At 54.2% G+C, this 16,917-nt stretch overlaps 1 protein-coding gene across 1 annotated transcript in view; it reads left to right on the top strand.

Moving 5' to 3' along the window:
- Positions 1–16,917, top strand: part of CACNA1S (calcium voltage-gated channel subunit alpha1 S) — a 65,011-nt gene that overhangs the window by 22,607 nt on the left and 25,487 nt on the right. Inside the window, exons 7-21 of the mRNA XM_027074648.2 lie at positions 320–423; positions 2,282–2,427; positions 2,851–2,932; positions 4,901–5,061; positions 6,634–6,859; positions 6,959–7,166; positions 7,959–8,079; positions 8,927–9,041; positions 10,115–10,208; positions 10,872–10,941; positions 13,487–13,619; positions 14,203–14,332; positions 14,643–14,702; positions 16,269–16,375; positions 16,824–16,911. Coding sequence (XP_026930449.1) covers positions 320–423; positions 2,282–2,427; positions 2,851–2,932; positions 4,901–5,061; positions 6,634–6,859; positions 6,959–7,166; positions 7,959–8,079; positions 8,927–9,041; positions 10,115–10,208; positions 10,872–10,941; positions 13,487–13,619; positions 14,203–14,332; positions 14,643–14,702; positions 16,269–16,375; positions 16,824–16,911 — 1,845 coding nt within the window. The remainder of the gene's footprint in view (positions 1–319; positions 424–2,281; positions 2,428–2,850; positions 2,933–4,900; positions 5,062–6,633; positions 6,860–6,958; positions 7,167–7,958; positions 8,080–8,926; positions 9,042–10,114; positions 10,209–10,871; positions 10,942–13,486; positions 13,620–14,202; positions 14,333–14,642; positions 14,703–16,268; positions 16,376–16,823; positions 16,912–16,917) is intronic.

Genomic DNA, 16,917 nt, shown 5'->3' on the forward strand with positions numbered 1-16,917 from the left:
TCTCTCTCTCTCTTACAAAAATAAATAAACACTCAAAAACAATTAAAAAAAAAAAAGTAAATGAAAGAGTTGAGTCAGGGAGGTGAATGGCTGGGGGAAGAAATGTGTCGGACTTGTCTGGCCAAGTGGACAGCCAGCAAGGCTACTTTTGAGATGTCCTTCTAATTCCGGGTCCTAGATCTTTGGGCGAGGACGGTCCTCTCACTGGGCCCAGATGGCCTCTCTCCTTGTCCCCAGGGTCAGGTGGAGCATTGAGTCCAGAAGGGGACCTAAGCCCTCTCAGGTCAGTGAATGGGACTCATGCTTTTGTCTGGACCAGGTCAATGATGCCATCGGGAACGAGTGGCCCTGGATCTATTTTGTCACCCTCATTCTGCTGGGATCCTTCTTCATTCTCAACCTGGTGCTGGGTGTCCTGAGCGGGTAAGGAAGTTCACAAGCAGCTGCAGGGAGAGGGAAGAAAAGGAGAGGAGAAGGATGGAGGGTGGAAGGGAGAAGGGGCAGAGAGGTTGGGGGTGGGATGGGGAGAGCAGGAAAAGAGCAAGAGGGAGAAAGAGAGTAGGCAGTAAAGGAGGAAGAGGTGTGGGAGGAGGAGGAGGAGGAGGAAGGGGAGAAGCAGGGCAGGGAGATGTGGATTAGAACCTCCGCTTACCCCTGGCTCCCCTTTTGCCAAGAGCACACTCCCGGGTTAGCAAAGGAGGTGTAGAAGATACAGGTAGGAGCCCCTCGATTTTTAATTTTTCTCCCTTCTCCCCAAGCCTTCTCGCATCCTTTCTTCTTCTGTCCCTCTACGCCTGCACTCCCTCTGGTTGAAGCCCCTGAGATCCCAGCCTCCTGCCCCCGGATGTGCAGGAGCTGATGCTTCATGTTAGGAGTCTGTGTGGCCTTCAGTGAAGCACACAGACTGGGGCTAGACTGTCCAAGTTTAAATCTTTACACTACTGCTTGGTGGCTGTGTGACCTTTGCCTCGTCACCTAACCTCTCTGTGCCTCATCTGTCAAATGGGAATAATCCCATAGGGGTGTTGGGAGCATTAAATGAGTTAATACGTAGAAAGTCCTTAGAACAGAGTCCAGCACATAATGAGCACTAACTACTAATGGTCATTATTAATGAGAGCTGTTCTCTCTGCGACGGCTCCAAGGCAGCCACAGTGGAGAATCTAGAAGTGACCATCAGCCCCCTTCCCCATGGCCATCACCCCACCCCAGAAGCTTCCCTCCAAGCACTCTGTAGAAAGAACTCAGGGGGTCTGTGAACTTGAATGAGAAAAACTTGTCTTTCTTTTCTGCTAGCTCTGATTGAAATCTAGCGTCTCCTTTCACTAGGCATGGAGGCAGTGCGCCACAGTGGTATTTAGCACTCCCTGTGACTTGTCCCAATAGAACCCACACCACACGCATTACTACTTTGAAACTATGAGAGTTGTTAGATCTACAACTCGGCTTTGCTAGGGAATGAGCTAACAAAGAAGCATATGCGTACTTATCACAATTTCTTTATATGTCCATAACTATATTGCAATACAATCGACTCCTTTGTAATGAGATGGTTTTATTTTGTGCATTTTGCAACATTATCCTGAGGAGGTAGCCTCAGTTTTCCTGGAACTACCAAAGGATCCACAGCAGGAAAGGGTCAGAGCCCCCCTGCCCGGGCCCTGTCCCTGGGGATGGTGCTGAGGGCTGAGGCGCTGATGTGACAAGCCAATGACTGTGCCTGCGTCTCCCTCTCTCCTCCCTCTCTCTCCACCCTGCTTAGTGGGTTGTCTCTGCTGGTCTGAAGATCCTTTGCTGACCCTCCGGTCCTTTCCTTCCAGTGTGGCCACCTGGTTTCTTCTAGACTCAGGGGAATTTCCTCCAGACCTTAGGTCTGTAAGCAGAACTAAATTCCTAAGGTAGCTTCAAGGGTCAGGGAAGCCTGGAAAATTTGAGGATCCGTGGCTGATTCTGTTAGGGAAATGGTCATGTCATTAACCCCTAGTGTCCAAGGTGACCCCAAGACGAGGGAGGATAAAATACCAGACGAGATGAGAAGATGGCAATGAGAAAGGCAGGCTGGGCACTCCAAGGTGCTCCTGAGGGTGTGGATGGCGAGGGGGCAAGAGAGGAGCTGCCCCTCTGTCACCTGGAAGGGCACCTGGACCCTAGGCGACACCCTGGGCCCGAAGGCAGGGGCGCATCCAGCCACAGAACATGCTCTCTCTGTCCTTGGGAAGCCCAATCCTTCTCCACACCCTCTCTTTTTTCTCCGCCCTTCCCCATCTCTCTGTTCCTTCAGGGAATTCACTAAGGAGCGGGAGAAGGCCAAGTCCAGGGGAACCTTCCAAAAGCTCCGGGAGAAGCAGCAGCTGGAAGAGGACCTCCGGGGCTACATGAGCTGGATCACGCAGGGCGAGGTCATGGACGTTGAGGACTTGAGAGAAGGTTCGGGCCCAAAGGCATAGTCAGCATGCCCTCCCCACCCCTGAGCGGCCCCTCGCGGTCGGGTCCCAGAGACGGCACTGCGTCACGTCGCCCTTCCGGCAGGTAGACTGTTGCCATTTTGCAGGTGAGAAAACTCAGGCCCTTAGAGGGTGAGTGACCCACCTTAAGCCTTACGGCTCGAAATGATGGCATCCGGGTGTGCCCGGGGCTCCTCCTGAAGTACAGAGTGCCATGCTGCCTGCCCACAGCCGCCCCTCCCCAGCAAGTGTGGGCTCTTCCTTGGGCGGCTCGGGAAAACACAGAGCCATCCAGGCCCACTAGGTGCCTCCAGACAATGGCCCCTTTTCCAGGTGTGCCCGGCCTAGGTGTGTCCAGCCCGGAGGGGCCCCAAAGACTGGCCCACCTTTTCTCTCTCATTCCCAGGGAAGCTGTCTCTGGATGAAGGAGGCTCCGACACAGAGAGCCTGTATGAAATCGAGGGCTTGAACAAAATCATCCAGTTTGTGTAAGTATCTGCCCTTCTCCCCAGGGTCTTCCCAGACTCAGAACTCCCCGAGACATGGAGTTAGAACCCATGTGCTGTTCCCCATGTACTGTTAGAACCCACTTACTAGCTTTAGAGTCACATGCCCCATCCCTCAGCGCCATCAGAGGGCACTCAGCAGATCACCTGCTTATACAGCGCACAGGGAAGGGGCTGGGAGCTTGCCAGGAGGCAAGGAGAGGATTTGGCTGCTGCCCTCTGATGAGAGTGGAGTCGGTGGGCTAATTAGTCCCGGAAACCTCTTCTCGGGAAGAGGGAAGGTGTGCGTTGCAAAGAGGTGACATGGAGAGCTTTGCAGGCAGGAGGCTGGCCGGCCAGGGATCTGGAGACAGGGGGACACTCCAGGCTCAAGTGCCTTTGTCTCAAGAGGAAGATGTATTTGTTTGGTTGGCTGCTTCCTTTTACAAATCCATACATAACCGTGATTTTGAAAGCCCAGTGGTAGAGAAATACATCAAAGAAAAGATGAAGGTCCCACTGCCCTGCAAAGAGGTAACCATGGTAACAGATGGCTATCCCTCCAAGACCTTTGCTATGCTTTTATCTCTCTTACACACACACACACACACACACACACACACACACACACACGCCAGGCTTTTTGTTTTGCTTGCCTTTTTACATGACAGGGGCCTTTGCGTTAACTACTGTCCCAACAGAACCCAGAACAGTGCCCAACATAGACTACGTACTGCCAAATATTTGATAAATAAATGAATATGATACACATAGCATCTATGAACACTTTTAACTTAAAATCGTCTATTTAGGGCAGCTTCATACATACACACCCATCTTGGTGTTTTTAAGACTTTAATTTTTTTAAGGTTCACGGCAAATTGAGCAGAAGGCACAGAGTTGTCTCATATCCCCCCCGCCACCACACGGGCCCAGCTCACTCATCACCAGCCCCCACCAGAATGGGACAGTTGTTACACCTGATGCACCTGGTTTACTCTGGGGCTCACTCTTGGTGCCGTGCCTTCATCCCGTGGGCTTGGGCAAATATGAAATGACAGGGACCCATCCATCATTATAAAATCATACATGGTATCTTCACTGCCCTAAAAGTCCTCTGTACTCATCGTTCCCCCACCGACCCCCCCCCCCAGCCACTAACCACTGATCTTTTTACTGTCTCCATAGCTCTGCCTTTTCCAGAATGTCACATAGTTAGAATCGTACAGTACGTAGGACTTTCAGACTGGCTTCTTTCACTTAGCGATGGGCAATTAAGTTTCCTCTGTGTCTTTGTGGCTTGATGGTCCACACACCTTCATTTGGTATGTCTTTGGATGTGAAGTATTTCACAGTATGAATATACCCTAAGATATTTAATCTTTGCAATTTTTGACAACACAAACGCGCCACAGGAACAGTTGTCCCTCAGTATGAACATTTCTGCTGGGCCGATTCCTAGAAACGGAATTGCTGGGTCGAAGAGTATGTAGATTTGAAAAGCTTGGTCGGCGCTGCCAAATGGTTCTCCGAAGCGGTTGCCGTGGCTGTGACAGTGCCCTTTCCACACCCTCACCAACACCAGATATGATTCATCTGTTACAGAATTTGCTTTTATAATGAGCAAAGTGAGGCCTCCCAGTGTGCTCTAGCTGAAATTAACGTATGTGGAGCCCCTATAGTATACTGGGCACAGTGCCAACTAAGCATTGTACTCGCATAATCTCTAATCCCCTCTGAGGCTGGCATCGTTATTATTCTCCTTTGAAAAGAGGAAGAGCTTCGCTAGTAAGAGGCAAGATTTTAAATCAGTCTGCCTCTGCAGTTCTTGCCCTGAGCGCCTCCCGTGTGGCCAGAGAGTGGGCGATCAGGCTAAGTACGGCTGCGGTTTGGCCCAAAGCAACCGCAGGAAGGAGGGAGCTTGGAGTCAAGCAGCTCTTTGACTCCGTCCTCCTCTTTCTCCTCTCCCAGCCGCCACTGGAGGCAGTGGAACCGCATCTTCCGCTGGAAGTGCCACGATGTGATCAAGTCCAGAGTCTTCTATTGGCTGGTGATCCTGGTCGTTGCCCTCAACACCCTGTCTATCGCCTCAGAGCACCACAACCAGCCTCTCTGGTTGACCCATTTGCAAGGTGAGACAGAACAGAGTGAAGCCAGGAAGGGGACAGATGTGGCCGATGGCCAAAGCCAGGCGGTAGCACCTCAGGTTTTGCAAAAGACGTCAAGCAGATATTGACGTTGTTTTCTGGAAATTATAGGCTGGTAGTATTTTTCCTCCTGGCATTACCGGGGGCAGTAACAGCAGCTCACTGGAAAGCCTCCAACCGCGCACCCAGGTGTCTGGTTAAATTATTACAATTTCAGACACCGAACATGAGGATTACCGGCAATCTGAAACTGCAAACATCCGGGTTCGAATTCTCCTCCCCAAACAGCAATCTTTCACCAACTATTTATTGCGTGCATACTACATAGGTAAGGCACAGAGAAAGAACCCAGGATGCAGAGAGAATCAATATGCTGTTCTTGCCTTCCAGGAAACTTACTTGGCCAGAGGAGAAGACAGGTGCTAATGAGTAATGCCAAGTCCATATAGGGAGGGCAACAGTAGAAGCAACTGTAAGATAGCAAGAGAAGGATTACGGGGGGGGAGATGCTCGGGCATCTCCCACAGGATGTAGGGATCCTAAGCTAAGAGTGCAAGAATTAAAATCTGGGCGTCACTGGCAGGGATGGCAATAGAAGCTATGGCCTTAGAAGACATCACCAGGTCACCAGAGGATGGTATATACTAAATGTAGAGCTCAAGGTCAGCATTCAGTGATTAGGTAAAGAATTGCATCTGCAGAGGAGGCTTGGGAGAAGCAGGCGAAGTAGAAGAAATCCAGAAGGATATGGTGTCACAGAAGCTAAGGAAAGAGAATATTTGAAAAAAAGCCAGGCTGGTCAACCGTGCCCCGGGCTTCCAGGAGCTCAGGAAAATTGCAGGTTAAACCACCCATTGGATTTGGTGACCTGAAAGTCGTGCCCCTGAGAGAGTTTGTTGGTGGAGCGACCAGGTGGACCCAGTTAGGTATGAGTTAAAGGGTAAACGGGGCAGGGCAGGGTGTGAAGAGGTGAGGAGATCCAAGAGGATAACCTTTTGCTGTGTGTGGCCGTGATAGGGAGGAGAGAGCCAGAGCAGGAGCTGCTTGGGGGGTGGGGTGGGTGGAAATGGGAGAGGCTTCTGCGTTTTTTAAAACGGGGATGGGAGAATCCACTTGAAAGGAGACGTGAAGCACACGGGAGAGAAAAGAGATGGTTGACGGTGGGTTTCGCCAGGTGGGGGTCAGGAGGCAAAGCCTAGGTGGACGGGCCGGCTCTGGCAAGGTGGGGGGACCCCTCCTCCCGCAGGAGAAGGGATGTGTACGGTAAGCAGAGTGGGGCAGAGCCCCATTAACTTGAGTGAAATCAAAAGCAACAGGATTCGGTTTTGTGAAAACACGGACCGGTTGCGCTTCTCGGGCGTCTGCCTCGGCGTTCCTCCGATGGGCAAACATTCCCCGGGTTCTCCTGGGCTGGGGGGTTGGGGAGCAGAACAGGGACGGTGCTTTGGAAGCGCGTGAGGCGGGGGGGGGGGTCCCGGGGGGGGCGTGGCCAAGGCAAAGTCCCCGCGGCAGGGGGCGGGCAAGAGGGGCGCTGAGGCCCGGCCGCCCACCCCGCAGACGTTGCCAACCGCGTGCTGCTGGCCCTTTTCGCCGTCGAGATGCTGCTGAAGATGTGCGGGCTGGGCCTGCGCCAGTACTTCATGTCCATCTTCAACCGCTTCGACTGCTTCGTGGTGTGCAGCGGCGTCCTGGAGCTGCTGCTGGTGGAGTCAGGTGCCATGACGCCCCTGGGCATCTCCGTGCTGCGCTGCATCCGCCTCCTGCGGATCTTCAAGATCACCAAGTGAGCGCGGGGCTGGCGGGGGCACCTCCGGGGGGACGGGGCACGGGGGGGGGGGAGGGGGGGCGCCGCTCGTCTCCACCGGTGACCGTCTGCCTTCAGGTACTGGACCTCGCTGAGCAACCTGGTGGCATCCCTGCTCAACTCCATCCGCTCCATCGCCTCCCTGCTGCTGCTGCTTTTCCTCTTCATCGTCATCTTCGCCCTGCTGGGCATGCAGCTCTTCGGGGGCAGGTACGACTTCGAGGACACGGAGGTGCGGCGCAGCAACTTTGACAACTTCCCGCAGGCCCTCATCAGCGTCTTCCAGGTAGGCCGTGCCGCAGGTGCTGAATCCCACTTCTTGTCCTTGGGGATCGGCGTGGGCATCACCTCCTCCAGGAAGCCTTCTGCGATCTGCTGGTTTGAGTTCAAGGTCCCTCTGCGGGCCCCCTCACCCCCTGTGGGCCCCCTCACCCCCTGTCTTCTCTCTACTGTGAGCCTCCCTCACCTTCCCGAGGCTAGGAGCTGTGCCCAGCTTGTCCTATTTGCCTGTGTCCCCCGTGCCAAGCGGAGCGCTGGCCCATCGTAGGATCACTGATACCAAACGAATGGAGTCCCAGGGTCTGCTTTCTCTCTCACGCGCTACCCACATCACTCCCCTGTGTCGGAGCCAGCACTCATGAGGAACATCACCTCGTTGGTACCAGTGGGGAGGTCGGCTTATGGCAATCAGTTGCTCTTAAAGATGACGTCACCCTCTCTTTCTTCCATTCACCCGAGGGCTGGTCCGGTATCATGCCTTAGAAGACACTTGACATTTCACACTGTTTCGGGAGGCTGGAATGCCAGGAGGCATGGGTGGGTGTAGTACAGGTAGGCCTGGGCAGTAGGGACAGAGCACAGGGATGTGGCGACCCCACGGCCAAACTCCTTGGCCCACTTTTGACCACTGGGAGAGAGGCCAGAAGAGCAGGGACCTTTCGTCCTGGCCGTGAATGAAGAGAGGAAAGGTTTAGGGGAACTGACAGAGTTGGAGGGGGCCTTTTAGGCAATGTGGTCCCGAAAGAAGACTCTCAAGTCCATCCGCGTCCCTCTACCCCAGTGCTCCCTGTCCCTCTAGGTCCTAACAGGTGAAGACTGGAATTCTGTGATGTACAACGGGATCATGGCCTACGGCGGGCCGTCCTACCCTGGGGTGCTCGTGTGCATTTATTTCATCATCCTTTTTGTCTGTGGCAATTGTATCCCCTTGGGAGCAGGGCACAGAAAAGAGCGGAGGGAGGGGGTTGGGACGTGTGGGGGCTTACAATGCGGGTCAAGGGTACCCACTTGCCAGGCACCGGGCCCTCTGGCTGGAGGGGAGCTCCCAGGCTCATGGAGGGGGCAGGGGGATGGGATGTAGCATATGGCAAGTGCAGGTCGAGCTGTAGGATAATTCCTTCCACCAGGAAAGGGGAAGGACCACAGAGGTGACTGGTTACAGGTGGGAGGATTTCATCCCGGAGAGGCTGGTGAGCCTGGAACAAGGCAGGAGCAAGAACAGGTCTGGTGGAGGGGCCGTGACGTTGGTGGGCAGCCTCCTCCACAGGTTCGGAGGCAGGCAGGGAGGAACCAGGGAGCAGGCAGACCGAGAACGAGATGGGCAGTGGGGAGGGCGAGGTGGACGGGGCAGACAGAGCCGGCAGTGCCCGGGGTTCTGGTGCTGGCACCGTGGAATTTGATATTATGAGTAGCGGGGAGGGAGGGAACCAGTGGTCCTTGAGCTTATGTGCACTGAGCACACGACTCTCAGTTACAGCGCCTCACGGGTGCCCCACAAAGCCCCCCGAGAGAGCTGGGATCAGTCCTGGGCAGGAAATGGACGGTACTCAAGGCCCATCATGGGCACCCTCTGCAGTCAGGCTCCCCTGGGGATGCTTGTCTGTGCCCTGGGGCCCATGCCATCCCATGGGGTTACTGGCAAGAAGAACTCCAACACCCCACCAAGGAAGCAGGGTTGTCGTGCCAACCCACGGTCAGGGTGAGACTCCGGCCCCCCAGGTTTCCCTTTCATCTACAACCCAAGACTCCTTAGCCGGACACCCTCAGATATCCTGCTCAATGTCTTCCTGGCCATCGCTGTGGACAACCTGGCTGAGGCAGAGAGCCTGACTTCTGCCCAGAAGGCCAAAGCTGAGGAGAAAAAACGCAGGAAGATGTCCAAGTGAGTGCTGCATCCTCAGAAGGGAGGGACCTGGCATGCCTGATGGTGACCTCCTAGCTCTGGGCAGGTGGCTCCTTGGAGCCCGATGAGCAGAGGCTGTGCCACAGTGACACCTGCCCCAGTGGGCAGGCTTCTGCAACCAGTGTGCATAGGGATGGCTGAAGTCCTATGAGGTGTCCCTGGGCGCAGAATTGGAGGCAGTTGGTTTCTAGACAGGCCTCAGGAAATGTGATGGCAGAGCCAGGCAGGTGGGACCAGGAAACCCTGGTGGAGAGTTCTAGAAACTCAACCAGTCCTGCCACGGAGTCCCTGCACTTCTTGAAGGGAGACATTTCCCTTTGCTGCCCCCTGGCCTTGTTGTATGTGAAGTGGTGGTTGGCTTCTCAGGTCTTTTACACCTTTCTCCATCTGCTGGTTGGAGAACCATACTTAATGGTTCTAGACAAAAGTCCTGCTTCCTCCAGTGCCCATGCCTTCGGGAATGGTATGCATATTCTGGGGAGAGGCAGGATAGGAAGAAAAGGAGAGCAATGTAATCCAGACACTTCCAAAGAGTTGAGCCCCGTCTTGAACCAAATCATGCTCCCACACTGTGAATTCTTTATGAACTAGGCACAAAACCATTTTTCACCCATTTACCCTTCAATGAACATTGAGCGTAGCTGACCAGCGAGCCGTATGTAGTCATGGCCCCAAGCTGGGCATCATGCCCTTTCATCACAGGGAAAGGGCTTGCCCAGGGCTATAGTCCCTCCCATTGGCAGTCTACACTGTTCCATCCTCCACAGAGTCCCCTGAGTCCTTGGTGTGGGATCCCCTTGAGGATGCCATTAGACTAAGCAGATCCCTGAGAACTTTCTAGTTGGGCTTCCACTGTGGGATTTCTTTCTTTCTTTCTTTCTTTCTTTCTTTCTTTCTTTCTTTCTTTCTTTCTTTCTTTCTTTCTTCCTTCCTTCCTTCCTTCCTTCCTTCCTTCCTTCCTTCCTTCCTTCCTTCCTTTCTTTCTCTCTCTCTCTCTTTCTTTCTTTCTTTCTTTCTTTCTCTCTTTCTCTCTTTCTTTCTTTTTAACTTAGGGGTCTTCCAGATAAGTCAGAGGAAGAGAAGTCAGTGATGGCCAAGAAGCTGGAACAGAAACCCAAGGGTGAAGGCATCCCTACCACCGCCAAGGTGAGCATCGTGTGGGGTATCTTCAGAGGCAGGATGGGGAGGGACTCTACAAGTCCTCTGGTTTCACCTCCATGACTTAGGGTGCTGGTGGGTGGGTAGGAATGTGGAAAGGGGCTATCTGCCTGGTTATCAGCCAGGTGAGGACATCTGTCTCCACTCTACTGGGGGGGGGAGAGTAAATCGCTACCCTCCCACAAGGAATCCTTTATACTGAGAGGCATAGATGCCCCACTCTGGGAACCAGACTTCCTCAGAGTCCCGGGTTCCCACCCCAGTCAAGGCGTCCCCCTCCCGACTTGACACCCCTGTTCCATTGAGAGACCCAGATGGGCTTCCCATCACTTCCTGCTTGTTCCAGCCTGGCTCTGCTCAAACTTTCTGGAAATGGTGGAAGCAGAGGTGCAAGGGTTGGAGAATTGGGCCCCAGGGAACGAAACAGGGGATGCCGTGCATGGGCTCAGACAGTCTGAGGTCTTGGCAACTTGTGTGACCTTTCTAGGCTTGGCTTCTCATTCATAAAAAAGGAATGATCCTATACGACCTATCCCCCAGGCTGTAAGGAGGACCGAGCAGGAACCTACACTGACCCTCCAGTAAATGCTCAGTAGGCAGAAACTGCAGCTTTTGCTTTTATTCTCATCTTTGCTGTGTTCCTTCCTATAGCTGAAAATCGATGAATTTGAATCTAATGTCAATGAAGTGAAGGATCCCTACCCCTCAGCTGACTTCCCAGGTGAGGGTCCTGGGACTGCTGGAGGTGTATGCTGGTGTTGATTTCTCCCCGGGACGATCTCTTGGGTGTCCCCTTCCTGGATCCTTCCGTGAGGGGATCGCAAGACAGAGACCTCCCTTCTGACCTAGTCACGCAAATAAGCCGTCTGCCCCGCCTGCCTCGTGTCCAGTGCACACAATGGAAAAAATCCACACATTCTATTTTCATTCAATTCAGCTAGTATTTATTGAGTGCCAGTCACATACTTCGGTACTGAGGACTCCCGTTTTCAAGTTTTCCGCTCTGGCCACACAGAGTAGACCATTGATGAGGACCTGTCTGTCTGTGGTGTCGGAGATGGGCAGGTTACTCCCCACCCAGCATCCAGCAGGGCTGGGGCTGGACTGGTACAGGAATAAACAGAACCATGGCTTGCACTGTGGGGAGAATTGAAATGAAGGAGGCAAGCGTAGGGTGGGCAGGAGTGTAATGCTCAGCCACAAACTATAAACGTCTCACAAACGTAAGTAACCAGTGGCTGCTGCAGGCGGGAACACATAGGTTCACAGAGGGCACCTGGCAGAGCCCTGGAGGCCAAAAGCTCTGAGGTCCTCTCTCAGCTCGCTCACAGGTCCTTGGAGCACTGAGTCACTGGTGCAGTTTCAGGAAATTGTGGAATCAGCTGATTAGCATCTGTTTGCCCCAGTGACTCTGAGCTCCCGGGCGGACTTTTTGTGCTCCAAATGGCACAGAGTAGGCACTCAATAAATAGAGTAAGTGAACACATGAAAGAATTTTGCTAAGTGATGTGTGGGGAGAATGGAGCTGATCAAGACAGGGCTAATCATATCTCTTCAAATGTCTGCCAGAAGTGAATAGTTGGGTTTTAAAATAATTCATCCTGAGCCATTTCATCTAACAACCATCACCTAGCAGGTGGGAGTGGCTGGTGTGCAGGCGAGATGACTGACTCAGGAAATCAGAGGCTAAGGAAAGGGAACAGGGTTGGAAAGAAGGGGGGAGGGTAGACGGTAGAGGGGAGGTGGGGTGAGCATTTGGAAGAGAGCTCTTACCAAAGAGGTTGAATACATTTATTCTGCTTCTTTCCGAAGATGATTTGAAAGGGCTTAGGACAAAATGAAGTTAACAAAATGGGCATAGACAAAGGAAAAAAGAAAGCAAATATATTAGCTCTAAGAATTAACACTTTCTCATTATAAGAAGGGAGAAAGGGGGGTTTCTGGTGGAGCTGCGAGCCTGTGCAGGCTGCCACAATGGAGAGAGAAGAATCTAGTGGTTCTTTCTTGGCTTCCCCAAGGGGCTCTGCCAGGGGCCAGCAGGGGTAAGGATGAGGTGGCGATGGGGTGAGGGAAACAAGGGACTGGGAAAGACCTGCATATCGAGGGACACCCCAATTTAAAAAAAAAATTTTTTTTAATGTTAATTTATTTTTGAGAGAGAGACAGAGACAGAGCATGAGCAGGGGAGGGGCAGGGAGCAAGGGAGACACAGAATCGGAAGCAGCCTCCAGGCTCCCAGCTGTCAGCACAGAGCCCGACGCAGGGCTCAAACTCACGAACCGTAAGATCATGACCTGAGCTTAAGTGGGATGCTTAACCAACTGAGCCACCCAGGTCCCCCCGCCCCATTTTTTAAATGTTTTTAAGTGTTTATTTTTGAGAGACAGAGACAGATCACAAGTAGGGGAGGGGCAGAGAACGAGGGAGACACAGAATCTGAAACGGGCTTCAGCCTCTGAGCTGTCAGCACAGAGCCCAACAGAGGGACAGCCCAACTTTGGACAGTGCCCCCAGTCTGATCACTGGAACCTTGGCTCCCCCTGCTAAGCCCAGCTGAGGACCTCAGGTAGTCAGCTGTCTCATGAAGCCATGGGACCTAGCAAGTGAACCTAGAGGGCCTATGTCTTCCTCTTCGATCCCACCCACCCCGGTATCTGCCTCAGTGCTGAGGACTGGCCGAGGCTCAAGGAATATTGACTTTTTTCCCATGCTGGCAGTTTCTCTCTGAAATGATCATTTTTAGAATTCTAACCCAGGAGAGGAGCTCAGAGCCTGTTTATTTCAACAAGCCTCCTTCCCCTCATCGATTTCACAAATTGGGGACCCGAAGCCCAGGAAGGACAGAAACGTAACTAGCATGCACAGCAAGTCAGGGGCAGAGCCTGGACCACAGCTCAGGTCTCGTCAGAAGTAGAGACCACCCCCCCCCCAACCCCCCAGTCTCCCAGCTGTGAGCACTTGGGATGGTGTGAGTCCAGCCCTGAGAGAGCAGATGAGACAGCAAGGCTCCTTGACTTTGCTCCTGGCCCCACTTCTGGAAGGTTCTGGGACTGCTATTTTCCCCTGACGGTTCAAATCTGTTCCCTGAGGGGAAAGGGAGGTATGAAGACAGGACTCTGCTGACGTCCTCGTGCCCTGCCTTGGCCTGCTACCACCTTCGCTTGCTGGTTGCTGGGGGTTCGTGGTTGGATTCGGAGCACAGAGACCTAGGGGAGCAGTCAGGTTTGTAAAGACGCCCCCGATGTCTCTCTCTCCCTCCCCGACAGGAGATGATGAGGAAGATGAGCCCGAGATCCCAGTGAGCCCCCGACCACGCCCGCTGGCTGAGCTGCAGCTCAAAGAGAAGGCAGTGCCCATCCCAGAAGCCAGCTCCTTCTTCATTTTCAGCCCCACCAACAAGTGGGTGGTCTCTTGGCTGCTGTGCAGGGTGGTTGATGGGGCTCTCGAAGAGGGATGGCTTCTGCTCTAAAAAGGCCCCTTTTCCTGATTCTTTGGGCCTACAGTTACACTATGAGAAAATGACTCTCATACAGTCCCCCTAGGAGGGACTGTATATTTTAGTTCCCTTCTGAGGGCAATTTTAGCCAGGACGAGGGGATGAGAACCTGGTGAGGCTGTATTTCTTCCTGCCTTCACACTTTTATACCTTTAAAATCTACATCGCCTGTAGTCTTCAGGGGGTTTCATCTGTCTGCTTCGTGGATGGAGATCGGCCAGGTCCATTCTTTTTGGGGGAAACCAGAGGGTGGTGGAGGAGTACTGGGGGAGGGGACGGGTGGTGGAAGAGGGGGCTAGGGCCACGCTGAGAGAATGAGGGGCAGGGCCCCTGCGTGTCCAGCCAGAGGACAGTTGAGGTGCGGGCTAGCCTTCTCCACCGAGCCGAGAGGGAGGGTTCCACTGTCTGTGTGTGGGACCGAGGCTGGTGAGGCCCGAGTGCCCAGGGGCTCACAGCTCCCCTGGCCCCCTGGCCATCTTCCCCCAGGATCCGTGTCTTGTGTCATCGCATTGTCAACGCTACCTGGTTCACCAACTTCATCCTTCTTTTCATCCTGCTCAGCAGTGCCGCACTGGCCGCGGAGGACCCCATCCGGGCCGAGTCCGTGAGGAATCAGGTGATGGCAGGCCTGTGCCTTCTGCCAGCTCAGCACCCCTCCCTACCCCAGGCCTCAGCCACCCGGACACCTCACTCTGGGGCTCAGAGCTCAGCTGTAGGCTCCGTGTGGCCATAGGCATCAGAGTTTCTTAGCGTTTAAATCCCTGGAGGAGTAAGACTGCCCGGACCGGTCCTGAACGGTCTCAGCGTGTGGCGTGACAGGCTCTTGTTGCCTAGTTTTAATGATGATAGTGATGGTGGTGACAATGATGATGTCATTGTTCGGTTCTTCCTCTCACCGACTTCTCTCTCCCCTGCCCTGTCACCAGATCCTTGGGTATTTCGACATTGCGTTCACCTCTGTCTTCACTGTGGAGATTGTCCTCAAGGTGAGGGAAGGCTTGTGGGACAGCCTGGGTGAGTGGTGTCTCCAGGCCAGGATAGCAGACCTCACGTGGCTCCAACTTACACACCCGGCACTCGCTCACAGGCTGGGTGGCAGGGGTGAGGGAAAAGCAAGAAGAAAGTGGAGAACACCAGGGAGGGACTCGCGGGACCCAGGAGCAGATGGGGTTTCTGCTCGTAAGCTGGGGCAAGGAGGTGAGCAGGTGCATGGGTGGGGACATGAAGTACGACCAACCTGCAGCTGAGCACGTCTCAGCACAGCTCAGTGAGCACGTCCGCGTCTATAAAGCCTCGGGCATTCCTCCTCCATAGTGAAGGCACAGTTAGCCTTAGACCCAGGGAGCCGTGATTTGTTCTGAGACCTTTGTTACCGATGACTAAAAGGCGTCTCCCAGGAATCCCCAGAGAAGTGACCTTTGCCCCAGATGGGTTTCTGGCAGCTCTGTCCCATCGTAGCTCCCCCTTCCTTACCCACAGCACATCACTGCTCTCTCATTCTCGAGGCAGGTACACTGGGTTCACACCATCACCGTGGAGGGTCTCAGAGGCAGAGGGAGGGCCCATCGGGGGCCCAGTAGCCCCAGCCTTCACCTTCATGAATGAAGAAGGGAGAGGCGAGCTTTGCAGAAGGAATAGCCCAGAGCAGGCTGCAACCTGAAATCAGGACAGTTCTTTATTTCAAGGCCTTTGACTACTAAAGCAGTTGAGCAGAGGGATGGTGACTTCCCTGAGGTCCAAGAGGGCTTCCTGGAGGTGGTGGCATTAGAGGTGGCCAGGACTTCATTAGGGAGGGATAGCAGGGGCAGTCCAGGAGGACAGAAAATGGCAAACGCATTATGAGAAGGTGGTTCAGACGTGCTCAGAGAGGAGAAAGTGGTCCTTTTGGGCTGGGATATAGCACAGAAAACAGAGCCTGGGAAGGCGAGTTGAGAAGAAATCACCTTGAATGCCAGGAAAGGCTTCAGGCTCATCAGACTTCAAGGGCATAGCATGTTTGCACAAAGGGCCTGGGAGATCATCACAGAGTACACGGAAGAAGCTGAAGGAACAGCGAGAAGGTGGGACAACGGGGAAGGGACAGGGGTCCGGGCCTGGTGAAGGTCTTCCAGTCCTAAAGGGGCTGTTCAGCCTCACTCAGCAATCCTCAGGGCAGAGGTTACTTCTGAAGAAGCTTCCCAGAGAGGAGGAAGAGGAATTTTATCATGTTCCACAGGGGAGAGAAGGGCCAGGGCTTCCCCATTCTGTGGCCCCGTGGGGAAGGAGACTGGGGCGCCCTATGGCATCTGACCAAAGAGACAAGCTCAGAGAGCAAAGTCTGGTGGAGCTGCCCATGAGAAGTCCTCATGTTTCCAGAACTGGGAGCAGAGAATGGGAGAAAAAGCACTTAGGACACAGCAAGGAGTGGAGTGAAGGGTAGAGACCTCCTGGCAGCCATCTGCCTCTGCAGACTGAGGCAGATCTTCCCTCGGGAAGCCCTTCTTTGTGGGGACACGCCCGTCCCCAAGCTCCCCACCGCCCCCACCCACCCAGGATGCTGGCTTTCCCCACAGATGACGACCTACGGTGCCTTCCTGCACAAGGGCTCCTTCTGCCGCAACTACTTCAACATCCTGGACCTGCTGGTGGTGGCCGTGTCCCTCATCTCCATGGGACTCGAGTGAGCAGTGGCAGGGGCCAGCCCCGGGCGAGGACCCCTCCTCAGAGCAGAGTCCCACCCACTGTTCGTTGGTGGGCACCAAGTTGCAAGGAGAGGGATTCTCAGGGCCATTGATGGGGGTCCAGGGTCCCCTAGGGTGTCACCAACGGGACTGAAGTGACAGTGCTTAGCAGGAGGGGCTGCAGTCCCTACCTCTGGGTCGCCTCCAGTCTGATGAGAGAAACAGAGCCTGTAGCCACCCCTGGAGGAATCCCTTACTGTGCTGCACCACCGGGCAGGAGGCGGCTTTATCCGGGGGTGGGGTCCTCGCGCAGCCTAAGGGAAGGGTGGGGAACGAGGGGAGTGTGTTCAGACAGAAAGATGGCAGATGTGGAGGACTGGAGGCCGGGGGCAGGTGGAGGGCTGGAGCAGGCTGCCCTCACCCCCCAACCCCCGCCGCCTCCCCCAGGTCCAGCACCATCTCCGTGGTGAAAATCCTGAGGGTGCTGAGGGTGCTCCGGCCCCTGCGGGCCATCAACAGAGCCAAGGGGCTGAAGGTGAGA

The sequence above is a fragment of the Acinonyx jubatus genome, chromosome E4 (genome assembly GCF_027475565.1).
Source record: "Acinonyx jubatus isolate Ajub_Pintada_27869175 chromosome E4, VMU_Ajub_asm_v1.0, whole genome shotgun sequence".
Taxonomy (NCBI): Eukaryota; Metazoa; Chordata; class Mammalia; order Carnivora; family Felidae; genus Acinonyx; species Acinonyx jubatus.